The following is a 15,055-nucleotide window of genomic DNA, read 5'->3' as shown; positions in this document are numbered from 1 at the left end:
TCATCAGTCGGTTCCATGTTTATATGCCTGTGCATTGAGCATCTGCCCCCTGGTGGTCAGTGCACGTCACAGCTACTGGTCAAACAGTCGCTTAGGCTTTTACATATATAGATGGGCCCATTCCCTCTCCAAAGAGAAGAAGCCACCTTGCTCCATAGTCACACACCAAACATGACCATGGCCATTTGTCCTGGATAGCGTGAATTAAACAGTCTGTCAATGCCACCAGGACTAAGAAGCAAGAGGCCTACTTCTATTGGTAGCAGCCATTCTCTCTAGGTCTCAGTTCCCCCAACTATAACAATAAGGTGATTTCTAATGTACAAAGACCTCTAATACTCTATGCTTAAAAGTTTAAAACATTGAGAAAAAGGTCAACTAGGAGCTTAAATATGCCCTATACTCACAAGACAGCCTCTGAAGCCGAAGAATGCTAAGGTTCAATATTCCTCAGGTAAATATTAACAGTTACCCTTAAGTCCACAGAACAGGACAGAATTAGACCTGCTTTGCTTGGAGTTCTTTCCAAGTTATTAATATATGAGCAACAAATAAAACTAATGATTAGCCAGAGGATGGTGCCAAAGGAAAGCTTACTGCCAGTGAAAAAGAAGAAGAGCTGAGCACACAAAGAACCTAAAACCAGACCTCAGAACAAGAAAGCCAATGAGCTGGGGCCATCTGGCATAGGGGTGGGCTTAAATATCTTTATCATTATGTTACAGTATAGCTCAATACCTGATATTTTAAATTATGTAACCCTCAGGCACCAAGAAAAATTGCATTTATATTGCTATACTTTGCTTAGAAGGCAAGAAATCACAGCTTACGACTATGACCATTTAATAACCTAGCTCATGAGAGAATGTTGCCTTCGTCAGACGACAGAGGTAATAACTATAAAAGCCTGCTGTTCTCCAGACAGAGGGTCAGTGACACCTTCATACACCTAGCAAAGATAAAGGAAGGCAACGTAGGCTCCATTCTATGAGCAAGTTTCAACGGCTGTTAATTCCTTTACTAGAGGCCTAGTGCACAAAATTTGTGCACAGGTAGGGTTCCTAGGCCTGGCCAGCGATCAGGGACGATCTGTGGGGCAATTGGGGGGCCCCTGCTGGCACCCATCTTGGAGACAACCTGCAGGGTGATCGGGGAGTGGCACTGGCCCGCTCGCCGGCCAGCCCCACCCCGCAATCGCCCTGCAGCCACTGGTCGCCTCCCACAGGTGGGGTGATGAGGGGGCGCGGGGGGGGGGGGGGGGGGCTGGCCTGCTTGCCCAGCCTGCCCCACCCCCCACCACCACCTCCTGTCACCTCCCTTGGCAGGGCGACCAGCGGGGCGATCGAGGGGGAGACTCCCCGCTGGCACCCATCTTGGTTGGCCTGGGGCCTGCAGGCTGGGGGAAGCTCTTGCATTGAGTATCTGCCCCCTGGTGGTCAGTGCACATCATAGCGCTGTTCGGTTGATTTGCATATTAGGCTTTTATTATATAAGATAAGAACAATGAAAAGAACCTGGTAAAAATGTCATCTAACATAACTTTGAAGGACCTAAAATATTTCTGAATTTAGAAAGATGTCACCTGGTTAGAATGAAAGAAAACACTGCTTAAATAGAAACTGTGGTTTAATTTTTGAGTTTAAAATTTCTTTTTATGAGAAAATTCTGGTTGCATCTATGTAATACAAAAATCATGAAATAATTTTTAAGTAAAAATATTCAGCTATACACTTCGCTTTAGTGTGTACCACTGGTAATCAATAAATAATTGGTTTACATTTTGTTCTGCAGGAGAGGACAGGGTAAGTGAGCAGTTGTTTTAACCAGAAGGTCATTTATACAAATCCAGAAAAATTCTAAGCTCTTTGGAACTCTTGGATTCCGAAGACATTCCTGTATGTTTTCATGAAAATCCAACAATAACAAGCAAATTATTTCTTCTGGGAATGTATTAATTTTTTCCCAAAGCACAAGACCTCTGAAGATTTTGTCACAATGACACCGTTATGTTGACCCCTTTCTCTTGGGTCAGCAAATCAATGGGACATCAGGTCTTTTCTACAGCCCCTCCTCAGCATGGTTTGTCTTAGCATCAAGGAGCTCAGAAGAGCAACTGGCAGGGGTATTGGTCTAGTCTAGTGGTCGGCAAACTCATTAGTCAACAGAGCCAAATATCAACAGTACAACGATTGAAATTTCTTTTGAGAGCCAAATTTTTTAAACTTAAACTATATAGGTAGGTACATTGTTATTAACTTAATTAGGGTACTCCCAAGGCTTAGGAAGAGCCACACTAAGAGCCGCATGTGGCTCGCGAGCCACAGTTTGCCAACCACGGGTCTAGTCTCAAGCAACACAAAGGCCAGTGATAAGCTCACAGAAGCTTTCACATGATACCCAAGTACAACTAGTTAAGTTACTACTTTCCTTTCAAGAAGCACCCTAGATACTTTTAGCCACATTAATCAACCCTCATCCACAGCTGCTTAGGCCAAGTGCCTGGAGCAGGATGGAGCCAAGCTTTTCACTGAGACTTCTCACCTGAGGGTCTGCTCTCAGCATCTGGACTAAATTAAATTGGCTTCTTTCCACATTCTCTCAGCTTGGTTCCCTTAAGTTGTTTTGTTTTTCAACATACCAAAGGGGGAAAGTATTTACCAAGGTAAAACTGGTAAACACTTTATAACATATGGCAGACAAGATACCTAACAAACCAAATACAGCTATGTCTATTCAATCACAGCTTATTCTCACTTATATCCCGATGCAGCATGTCTTTCAGGAAAGCCATATATGCAAGTTTTTAATCAGTCAGGATAATGACAATGACCTGTTTAAAAACAAAAAGCCACATACCTAAAATAAAACCTCATGAAATAAGAAAAGCCAAGTTTTTTTTATGTTTTCTTGGCTTAGGCTTACCTTTGAGAGCACAGCGATGGCCAAACTAAGCTGTACACCACCATGGGATATGACTGGGCTGAACTAACACATTATCAGGTATTTTAAGCCTTATAGCAAAAGCTAGAGAAGCGCAAATTACTGAACAGTTGGCACATCTGACCACAATTCTAGGGAAAAAATCTCTTTAGAGGGCTCATCACATTGAGGACTCCTTTCCTGTTGGATTATGAAGTCATATTCCTTCCACTGGAGGTTCCGCTATTTCCCACCACCTCATAAGGAAGCCCCCCGATGATTACACAAGTACTCACATTCAAAGCATTCTTCGCAGCTTCTGCTTCTGAGCGACTGTCAAAACTCACAAAACCTACGGGCTGAGGAAAGAAAAAGAAATATGAGGGGGAAAAAATCAGGGGATATCTATTTTTCTGGGTCAGAGGTGATGTCAAAGTGAAGAGCTAAGATAAAGAAATGACCACAGGCATTTGTGTAGAAATAAGAAAGCCAGTCCAGAAGAATCATGACTCAGTGGTTTAGCTAAATTTCTAAGATGAATCAAAGGGATTGTGAGTGTGGTTCTTCAAGGGCATATAGCTGGGGTGTTAGAGAATCATAAAATAATCTAGAAGGGGTTGGAAGGTGAGCAGCAGTGAACAAGGGAATAGAGGAAAACTTGGGTCAAGAGACTCTACTTTTCTAAATTAATTCAATGTCCCTCAGTTTCTTCATCTTTTTAAGTAGAAAGAGAACCGAATCACCTTCTGGTACACAATCAGTGCAAGGACTACAATGACACAATGATAAAAGCCCGTGCTCTCACTGCATGATCAAAATTACAGATGAACATTTTCATCGCAAATCCCATAATGTTCCAACTAAAGAGAAGGGGTCATAATCCCTTTGGACTCAGTATCTTTTAGTCCAGAAGGATACTTGCAACATAGCTTATTCCTGATGAACCAGAGAAAAACCCCACTGAGTGTCAAAAAGTGATTGGGAGGTGAGCATGCTGAGTGTTCAGCATTAGAGGGGAAAAAGCATACAGCTGAAAAATTTAAGAAGTTTGCAGGAACTACCAGGGTTACTGATTACCACCTCCATTCGGGGTTTGAGAGAGAACATGATTCTTCATCACCAGATACGCATACCGATTGTGAAAGGCTGCCTGTTTAACCTTATTAAAACACACACACACACAAACAGGAAAGAATTGGGAATAAAAGTGAATTTGGATAATAATTACTTTTGAATATACAAATAAACCCCAATATACCTATGCTGGATGCGTTACATTTGTCTTCCTTGGGGTTAGTCCCAGACATCCTAGCTGGAGACTATGGAATTACAAGCTATTTTCCTGTGCTAATTCCTAACCAATCTCACCCTATCTTTTAAAGCTACAACAAAATAAAATCCTAATGGGAATAAAGTATGTTGAGCCCTAGCAACATTCCTGAAGAAAGTCAATTCAAACTTATTGTAGAAGTGATCATTAATATGCAAGTTTAAAATGCTTACCTGCTTAGATGTGAGCTTTATAAGAGAACCCTCATAGCCCTGAAAATAAAAAAGAACCACATTTAGACAAAAAAAAAAAGAAAGAAAGGAAGAAAGAAAGAATAAAAAGGGGAGGGGGGAGAATTATAATAGCATCTTCTCAAGTAAAAATAAGTTCTTTATCCTTTATGACTATTTTGACTACTACCTCTTTCACAAATGCCTTTTAAATTAACCAGGAGAGCAAACTGTCCACAGGCACACATGCACACACCCCTGTGTACAAATGTCTGTTTGCAGACTTGGGGCCTAAAAGAAACCAAACCCTGAAATTCATGCATTTTTATGTTTCTTTCCCTTTTTTTTCATGAAATTATGCAATGGCAGGAAAATTGGTGTCTGTGTACAGCAGACCTCTTTGTTTTATAGAACTAGGAGATTGAAGGAGGTCAATTTAATAAGATAGGACGGTAAGAGTATGTGATAACTTGGTCATGTATTTGTTATAAAATAACAATAATGAAACATTAAGAATGTACTATATTTTGGTGATCACTTTGTAAGTTATATAAATATCTAATCAACATGGCTGTACACCTGAAACTAATATAATGCTGTATATCAACTCTAATTGAAAAATAAAATAAAAAATTATATAAAAAAAAAAAAAGAATGCACTGGGTAGAACCTATTTGTCAAAATTTCAAAACTGCCAGGAAAGGTGAAGCAGGTAGTGATGCTAAATTTTGTTGAGGTTTTTTAAATTTCTTTTTCAGTTCTTTTGATTATTTATTGAATCAGCCAATTTTCATGTTGGTATTCTGATTGGGACATACAAAAATGCCCTACTGAGTTTTTACTTGAGCTCATCTTCAAAGAAGATAGAAACACTCCCTTTCAAAACCTCCTTTCACCCCTCCCTGGCTTCTCAGGGTAAGGACAACAAAGTGTGTTTATTTCTGAAAATAATCAATAGCGGGTGGCTTGCACTGATGGATGACACAGAGAGGGAAAAACACCACTTGACATGATTGACCACCGCACGTATCAGTGTAGAGACAGATTTGCAGACCAGTGTCAACCTTCAGGGACTTTAATTAAAAGAGGGTTGTTAGGAATGTAGCAGGGTCCTGACTTTAGGGAAGCATTTCTGGGTAGAATGTTGGGATTGATTCATCCTCATATCTTCCCAGCATAGAACCATGTGACCAATTAGCTACTGTAAACATTTTACCTCAAAGGCCTTGAGCTCTTCTGGATAAAGAGGTCATGATTCACAGCCCTGCCTCTTCCCTTTTCAAGGTGCTTTCTCTGAAAAACCCAGAGGTTTAAACACCCTGAAGGCCTCAGCGGCAAAGGACAAATGAATATTTCACTCAAGTACAAACCACTGGCAGGACTATACTGTGCTCTCAAGTCACAAGAAAAGAAAGTACCACACAGTAGTTCAGAGCAAGGAAGGCAGTCAGACTGCTTGAGTTCGAATCCTGGCCCTGTCATTTACTGTGTGTGTAAACTTGAGCAAAATTTATTCAACTGCTCAAAGTTTCATTTTCCTCATTTGAATAAATGAGGCCAACCCACTGTAAAGGATTATGATGAGAATTAAATGAGATAATTCATATAAGGGGCTTGCTAGATGAATATCTCTCTCCACATATATAAACACAATAGTACTTTGTCCATTAAGAAGGCCAATTAGCTTAAAATGTCCTCATCCTACAAAAGGGATAGTAAAAATTGCAACCATGCAGAAGAAAGTCAGGAAATTCTATCAAGTTGGCACTCTCTTCCTACAACATCTCTTTCTTTCCCACTTCCTCTCAGTTAACCTCACGGCTAAGCTTTCTGTTTCTTCTGACCTGTCAACATTTATTACTGCATTAAGTCAGTGATTTTTAACCGGTGTTGTAAGAATTTTTAAAACATGTAATACCTGACTATTTAGTCAGGAGCACTAACCTCTTTTCCCTTTGATTGTAAAAAAACAAACAAAAAAAGACAACAGCCAAAACAACAATAGCTTCCTGGTGTTAATAAATAAAAATTAGACCTATTTTTTTTTTTGTCAGATCGGCAAAAAATATATTTTTTGGTGTGCCGCAGAATTTTAGTAATTAGTTTACATGTGCCATGAGATGAAAAAGGCGGAAAATCGCTGCATTAAGGGATATCTGTCAGAATGGAATTATGTCATTGTATGATGCCTTCTTGGCATATAAGCTAGACTCTATTTTATCTTTGTTGGTTTTAACTGGCTGCCCTCTGGATCCTCTCTCTTCCTTTCCTACACAGCTGTTTTCAGCTGTTACATCCTGTTCCCTCTGCCTAAAAAAACTAGATACTTTTCCTCAACCTGTCTTGGCTGGACTCCTGCTTCAAGTGGGATGGATCTTTAACCAAAAATCAAGATGGTCCATTGCCTAATCATAAGTATGGCCCCAGCTGACATCACTGGCTGACATGTCAGCAACATCCAGCTCAGACACAAGCCCTGAGTTTCTCATGACTTCCAGATTCACTCCTTGAGGGCCAAGGCCTCCAGCCCACAATTTGCCCCAGTCTAGCCTTCTCCAATCCTCCACAGGCTAACCTTCAAGGTTTTGCCTAGGCAACATGGTTATTTCAGCTTTAGTCTGACTTCCTGTTAAGTTTTCAATTCCAGATTCATTCAGTATCTCCAAAGTAGTAATATCTCAATAGCCACACTGCATTAAATATTCAAGCACCAGGAAAGCTTCCCCTTATGCCAAAAAACACTTTACAATATTGTTTTTACTTTATTTGAAACTTAGGATATTTTTCTCATGAAACAAATATGGTATTAGGTTCCTAGTCTAATTCATAAAAGCCTAGTTCTGCCTCCAAAGACTAGTACTAATAGAACTATTTCAACTAATAATCTCCTAGGGATAGGGCTTGATTTATATTATTGCATTTGAAATATAAATACATAATGAGCAACTGGTAATATTTTTGGTGATCTGTACCTAGAAAAACATCCCCAATTGCCGGAGGACACTAAGGCTGTTATACGTGGAAGAGACAGATACAAGTCCACATCAGTTAATAGAAGATACTTGTCTCGATTAGCTATTAGAAGGACAAAAGGCCATTTCCATCTTTTGTAAGTAACACTGTAAGGTAGGGTTGAGTTGTTAAATTCCCATTGCTTATTAACCTTTTAAAAATATCACTTTATAGGGTACTTTCTCAAGCATTTCATTTCTTCCTCCAAAAAGACACCATGAAGCTTTCTGTTTCCTTTTACAATTTCTGAAAGATAGAAAAGGTACCTTAAATGGTCTGAAAAGCAGATAGAGCTCCCGAGGTTTGATGTCCAGGGGCAGACCACTGACAAATAGGGTCCGGACCTGGAAAAGAAATATGAGAAGTGATCAACGGAGTGGAATCCAGATAATAGCTCTCACTTGAAACTTCAAAAACACATTTTTTCAAATAGTCCGTGAATCCTACCTAATTCGTGTTCTTTCAATGACAGAAGAGTACTCTAATGTTAAGATGCCATTAAGTCAACTCTTCTATACTGATTATTCAAAGTGAACCACCTATAGCTGATTTAAATTCATAAATTGACTTCCTTCCCAACTAGCAATTGCCTGGTCCTAAAAATGTGAGGGAAAGACAGGGTCCATATAATTAAAGTGTTAGCTTTAAAAAATGTCATGAAGACAGAAAATCTACCATTCCTCTGCTCTAATCAAATGAACCTAGAATGTGGTTCAAAAATAAAATCAACACAACTTTTGCTTCCCTCATCTGCACTGATAATTACAGTCATTTTAATAAATGGGAAAGCTTATCAAACAATTCAAACACATCTAAACAGTAGCCAGAATGCTTAACTCTGCATCTTCCCAGTTCCAAGACAGAAGGACAGACCTCACTGATCTACACCTATAAGGCCTAGGGTACAAACTCCGTGCTTAATGTCAGCTAAAACACAGCTCACAGATGACACACTTCCCGCTGGGAGGATCGGAGAAAACACGTTCGCATCTGAGTGGGAACTTGGAGGATAGGTAGGATTTTTCCACACAGATATAAAAGGTGAGTTGGAACGGTGCAGAGGAAAGCACTAACCAAGGCAATAAAGAGGAGATAGCACAGTGCATTCTGGAAGATAGGTGGGAAAAATTGAACAGGTAGGATCAAACCCCAGGGGACATTAAAAGTCACTGGCTCAGAAATTTGATCTTCAATCAGTTGGCAAGGAGTAACCACTGAATTATCACCACCACTACATTTTGTTTCTACTCATTTACTTTAGTGGATTTTGTGTGCCTTTAGTCCCTCTATCCCAGCTCTACTGAAAGGTAACTGCATAAGCTTAAGATGTACATGTTAATTTGCTATACTTATATATACTTATATAAGTATATACTTATATACTGCAAAATGATTATCACAGCATTAGCTAAAGCCTCCGTTCACATCATATAATTACTATTTCTTTTTTTGTGGTGAAAACATTTAATATCTTACTCTCAGCAACTTTTAATATATAATACAGCATTGTTAATTATAATCACAATGCTATGCATTAGATTCCCAAAACTTATTCAACTTCTAACTGAAAGTGTGTGCCCTTTGCTGAACATTTTATCTCTCCATTTCCCTCATCGCCCCCTCCCCAGACCCTGATAACCACCATTCATTCTACTTTCTGTTTCTATGGGTTTGGCTTCACCACATATTTTCTATTCCTCTTCTCTACTCAGGCTGATACAGTATGATTGAGGTCCTCGTTAGAAATCATATTGCTACTTAAAAATTCAATGCTCAATTGTTAACATGTATAAATGTGAAAGAGTCACTCCCCCCCCCCCCCCCGAGAAATAGGGAGAATATTTTCTATAATCCTAACACTCTCCATTAGCTCTGGTTGTAAAGTGCAAATCAGCAAGCAAGATCGTTTCACTGATCCAGCACAGTACATGGCAAAATGGCATGCCACCCCTCGTACACTGCTGGTGGGAATGCAGACTGGTGCAGCCACTGTGGAAAACAATATGGAGTTTCCTCAAAAAACTAAAAATGCCTTTGACCCAGTAATCCCACTTCTAGGAATATATCCCAAGAAATCAGAAACACCCATCAGAAAGAATATATGCACCCCTATGTTCATAGCAACACAATTTACAATAGCTAAGATTTGGAAAGAGTCTAAGTGCCCATCAGCAGATGAGTGGATTAAAAACCTGTGGCACATCTACACAATGAAATACTACACTGCTGTAAGAAAGGAACTCCTACCATTTGCAACAGCATGGATGGACCCAGAGAGCATTATGCTAAGCGAAATAAGCCTTTCGCAGAAAGATAAATATCACATGATCTCACTTATTTGTGGAAGATAATGAACAACATGAACTGATGAACAGAAATAGATCCAGAGACATAGAAGCATTGAACAGACCATCAAACCTCAGAGGGAAGGCAGGGGAGAGTGGAAAGGGGAATTAGAGATCAACCAAAGGACTTGTATTATGCATATAAGCATAACCAATGGACAAAGACATTAGGGGGTGAGGGCCTGTGCTGAGGGACAGGAGCAGTGGGGAGAGGTCAATGGGGGGAAAAAAGGAGACATATGTAATACTTTCAACAATAAAGAATTTTAAAAAATATATTATGCTGCTTGCATGTAAGGGTTTAAGAACCACTGTGGTGATATATACAGCTCCACTATCATGAATCCCTTACTTTACTACTAGTGGCCCAGTGCACAAACCTGTGCATGGGTGGGGTCCGGCCAGCCTGTCCTGATAGGGCCGATCAGGTGGGCTGGCCAGGGGGAGGGGCCACAGGCAGCTGGCCGGCCCCACCCCCTGGTCGAACTCACGGTCAAGGGGACAATTTGCACATTAGCTTTTTATTATATAGGATTTCCTTATTCATTCATATTTTAGACAGCTTTGAGGTTCAATTGATACATAATAAACTGTACATCTTGTTTATAATTTTATAAAATTTGACATGTATAACCTATAAAACCATCAGACTAAGATAATGAACATATCACCCCCAAGTTTCCTCATGCCCTTTAATCTTCCTTCCATTTGTCTTACCATCTGCCTTCATAACAGTATGTATGTTCTCAAGTTTTACACAAATTGAGGCATAAAGTATGTATACTTTTTGTCTGACTTCTTTCCCTGTAGCATAATTACTTTGAGATGCATTCATATTGTTACATCAGTATCAATATTTTACGTCTTTTTATTACTGAGTAGTATTCCATTGTGTGGGTATACTACAGTTCGTTTACCCATTCACTTGTAGATGAGACACTGGTTTGGGGCTTTTACAAATAAAATGCTATGAGCATTCAGCTCGGCCGGTGTGGCTCAGTGTATGAGTGTCGTGAACCAGGAGGTCATGGTTACATTCCCAATCAGAGCACATGCCCACGTTGCAGGCTTGATACTTGGTAGGGAATGTGCAGGAGGCAGCTGATTTGATGATTCTCTCTCATCATTCATGTTTCTATATCTCTCTCCCTCTCTGAAATCAATAAAAACAAACATATTTTAAAAATGCTATGAACATTCACACATCAATCTGTACAAATCTCGTATGGATATATATTTTTCTTTTTTCTTGGGTAAAATACCTGGGAGTGGAATAGCTGGATGATGTGGTAGATATATGCTTAACTTCTTAGAAAATCGCCTTCAGTTCCTTGCTCAGAACATGATAAATGTTCTGGTACCTCAAACAAATGTGTTTTCTGTTGCTATTGGATGAGTGTTTTATAAATGTCAATTAGGTCAAGTTTGCTGTTCAAAATATCTTTTGCTTCCCCTCTTCTCCCCCAAATTGGCCAGTGATTTCCAAGGCACATTTTTTTGTAATAATTATTTATGTATTTTTAGAAAGAGGGTGGGAGAGGGGGGAGAGGGGAGGTACATTAAGGTTCATCCACATCCATAAAATGTAATATGCAAACATTGTTTTTATTCTGTAAAAAACAGCCAACACTTGTATTTGGAGAGGGGGAAAATGCCTTTTAGGATATATATATACACCAACATGTTTATATTTACAGATATATGGTTTAGCACTGATAAAGTGATTTTAATGGTTTTTATTATTATTGTTTTTTCTATCTTTCTATAGTAAGCATATATTAGATACTTTTTGTTGTTGTTGTTAACATTCACCCAAGGATATTTTCCCATTTATTTTTTTAGAGTGCAAGGGACGGGGAGAAACATAGATGTGAGAGAGACACATCGATTGGTTGCCTCCCGCACATGCCCCAACCAGGGCTGGGGATCAAGCCTGCAACAGAGGTACATGCCCTTGACCAGAATTGAACCTGGGACCCTTCAGTCTGTGGGCCAACACTCTATCTTCTGAGCCAAAGCAGCCTGGGCAAGAATTGTCTAATTTTAATAAATACTTTGTTTTCTTGAGGAAACTATAAATGATGCCAACATTTATAATAAAAGTTGTCAGGTTATGGAAAAAACTTTTCTGATGTAAATCTTTCAGAAATAGAAGAGATTCTTATTTTAGTGTCTCAACAGGAAACTGTTATGCAGGGGCGGGGGGGACTGTTAGGGCGATGTTTGCCACTCATAGATGACAAGAGGCTCAAAGCAACTCTGTTTTGTTCATCAAATTAGAGGCAACTAAGATGTCTGACACTTTATTTACACATGGAAACAACTTAAATTTCTTAGAATCTAGTGAAGCCCAACATTTTCTCAGGAACCTGCCAGCGTATGTCACTTCTCACTGAAGGGATATTCTCTCCTTTGATAGAACAGATATACTGACTAGGAGAAATAATTTTTAAACATTTACATTATGAGATATGAGTACAACTAAAGGTCACTTAAATCCAAATGCTTGGAATCCTTTCTGGACTTCTTTAGATTTGTAAAGTTCATTAAGCAAGTTTTTTAAAGAAAGTCATGCATAATGAATTGGAAAATAACTCTTCTTGAGCATGTAATTCATGCTTTTCTATAAGTTCTAGGTAATTGGGACCTAGAATCCTGGATATATTTGAAACATTTGTTTCCTTTTCTTTTCACCACCACACTTTTTATCTGAGCCATTGAATAACAAGGCACTCGGGGTTTTGTCTGTGCTGTGTCTATGGAATCACAAAAGTAAGACATGGTTCCTGACCGCAGGGAGCTTACAGTCAGGGGAGGAAGCAGGACATGCAAATGACCTCCGTAATAACAGAAGGCTTAACTCATTCACAAAGTAACCCATTAGAACCCAAACAGTGAGGTAAAAACTTAAGAAACATGTATATCCATGATTAAATACTCAGAAAAAATACCCCCTCCCCAAAATAGCAAATGAAAGACGCCAAATGAACTTTGTGGCAGGTCAATCATTCTCCAGGGCAGCCTTTAATTTACCAGCAGTGTCTAAGGACGTAGATGTGCCTGGCACTATGCCTTTAGCATCACAGATGTTTACTTTATCAGACACATGGGGAAACACATTTCTTAGTCAAGGACACAACATGCCTCAGAGAAGTTTAAGACATGAAGCTGCTGACAGCTCTATCCCAAAGGGACCTAATGAATTCAGTAGATGTGCCTCCAACTTCCCAACAGGACTGAAGAACAAATGCTAGAAGTGGACCTGTGCAGAACAGTAAGAGCAAGAGCCTTCTTGGCTCAGCTCTATGTATCATTCCTACAGACGCCACAGTTATATTTTGTGTTCTTAAATGGCACTGCCAGCTCCCAGTGGGAAAGACAAGCCATATTTCAGTGACTGACTTCTAATTTAATAAACTCTAAATCAGTAAGTAAAGTCATTGTGTCAGTCTTAAGCTTTCCTGGATAGAAAGGCCAAAACAGGCCTTGACATGGAAAGGCCCTACCTTTAATAAATAACAGGCATGATCTCGTAAGTAATCTAAACATTAAAGTTAAAACCAACAGACAATGCTTATTAATTTCAGTACATTGCAGAGAATAATCATGCACTTTTCAGTAAGCAGCCACATCTGTTTACTTGTTTAGAAAAAGGTCTTAGGGGTCATCCTCTACTTGCTCTGAACTTATCTCTTGAGGTTCCTCTTAAATTCACAGGATGAGGAAGGGCAATTTCTCATTTTTTAATAATGACTTGTGAATAAGTGCGTATAGCTACTCATTTGAAACATTCTAATGAGTAAAACCCATGGGTTTGTGCTCCTATGACCTTCTATCCTCTGCAAACTTTCCATCTACCCACCTTTTTAAACATATAACTAACTACAGACTCCAAAAGAAGCTTTCGAATGTGCTGTGTGTTTAAAGCATTCTTTTGGAGTAATCATTCTTTATAACACACAAGTGGACTCACAGATAGGAACTTTCAAAGCACATTTTAGAACTTGAAGGCTTTTTTGCAGTAGGTAGCAAAGTCCCAGGCCCAGAGTGTATGCTGTATAAATATCTCTTGCATTTATTTAGAAATCTACAGAACAATGTTGTGTATTCATGGGACACAGTAAGTGCTTACTTTTCGACACCTCTGGTGACTGACTACATGGCAAACAAAATGAGGTGATCACATTTCCTATCACAATCATATCAGTGCAGTTACCACAATATCAAATGATAAACACTCATACATGACAAAAAGGCAAAAGAGATTAACATTATAAGAGATGAACATTTAAGGAGATAAAAACAACCAGAATCAAGGGGAAAAAAATGAAAAAGAAAAATTGACTGAAACCATAAAAGATCACAAAAAAATTCAGGACTGCACCTATTAACAAGGACAGGGTGATCAATACCTGTTACTAGTAAAATCACTCACATTTCAACTGCTGTTTGAAACATACTTATGTATAAATAAGTCCAATTTCAACAAATGCATGTAAATGTATGTAATTCACAAAAAGTTTTAAAAAGGATTCCCAAATTCACTTGCATGCACAGTAAAATGCAAACCCCCAAAATTGTTCATAATCCCAGTTTAATTTTTTCAGTGTTTTTAAAACTTAATACATGCTCAAGTAAAAAAAAAAAAAAAGTACTGAAAGAATGTATACTTAATTCCTTACATGTTAATAGCGGGGAGGGAGTTCTGTATGTTTATAGTGTAGATGGTAGATATGATTTACAGAATTCACATTTTATATATTTACACACTTTGGCATTTAAATATTTATAAGCATGAGTTATTTACTTTTTAAAAAGAGAGAACAAGCCCAAGCCCAAATGTATCTCCTTTCTTTGAAGATATAAACCTTGGGTCCTGCCTATCTACTTTTGTCCTTAGAAATTCTCATTTTCCTGCCTATCCTTGTCCATAGGGACAAGCTTGATCTAGCAGAAATATACATTCATGTACTTGAGTCACATTTCAATTCTGACCACAAATCAGGGTTTCTTCATACTTAATCCAAAAACAAAATCTAACCTAAAAGGGGCACCAACGCCTCTAAGATAAGGCCATAGGAGCAGGATCGTCCTAGTCGCAGTCAAAGGGTATTTCCTGCTTTGTGACCATCCTACTTTCCACTAAGGCAAGAACAGAGGGATCACTCACTCACCAACACCTAAGGGAGTGTCATCTCTTTTCTGAGAGACCACGTAATATGAACTTGGTTTCAGGGACAGAGAAGTTCAAAAAAATCTGTGCAGATTTATATCTGTGC

General features: G+C 39.0%; 1 protein-coding gene across 17 annotated transcripts in view; it reads right to left on the bottom strand.

Annotated features, from left to right (window-relative positions):
* The window catches only part of RBPMS (RNA binding protein, mRNA processing factor), a 181,543-nt gene that overhangs the window by 100,983 nt on the left and 65,505 nt on the right, over positions 1–15,055 (bottom strand). For 14 of the 17 annotated variants that reach the window (XR_004965676.1, XR_004965678.1, XR_004965679.1 and 11 more), the window contains exons 2-4: positions 7,698–7,775; positions 4,423–4,461; positions 3,216–3,278 (exon numbers count right to left, since the gene is read on the bottom strand). The exons of 1 other annotated variant lie outside the window; for it this stretch is intronic. Coding sequence is in view for 10 of the 16 variants with exons in the window: in XM_036296674.1 (XP_036152567.1) it covers positions 3,216–3,278; positions 4,423–4,461; positions 7,698–7,775 (180 nt within the window). In the remaining 6 variants the exon portion in view is untranslated. Of the gene's footprint in view, positions 1–3,215; positions 3,279–3,999; positions 4,079–4,422; positions 4,462–7,697; positions 7,776–15,055 lie in introns of those variants that run through there. 2 more of the 17 variants (XM_036296680.1, XM_036296679.1) reach the window with 2 other exon arrangements.

The sequence above is a fragment of the Myotis myotis genome, unplaced genomic scaffold, assembly GCF_014108235.1.
Source record: "Myotis myotis isolate mMyoMyo1 unplaced genomic scaffold, mMyoMyo1.p scaffold_m19_p_3, whole genome shotgun sequence".
In the NCBI taxonomy this organism is placed as follows: Eukaryota; Metazoa; Chordata; class Mammalia; order Chiroptera; family Vespertilionidae; genus Myotis; species Myotis myotis.
Note: the sequence above shows the minus strand (reverse complement) of the source record. Positions and strands in the feature narration are given on the sequence as shown.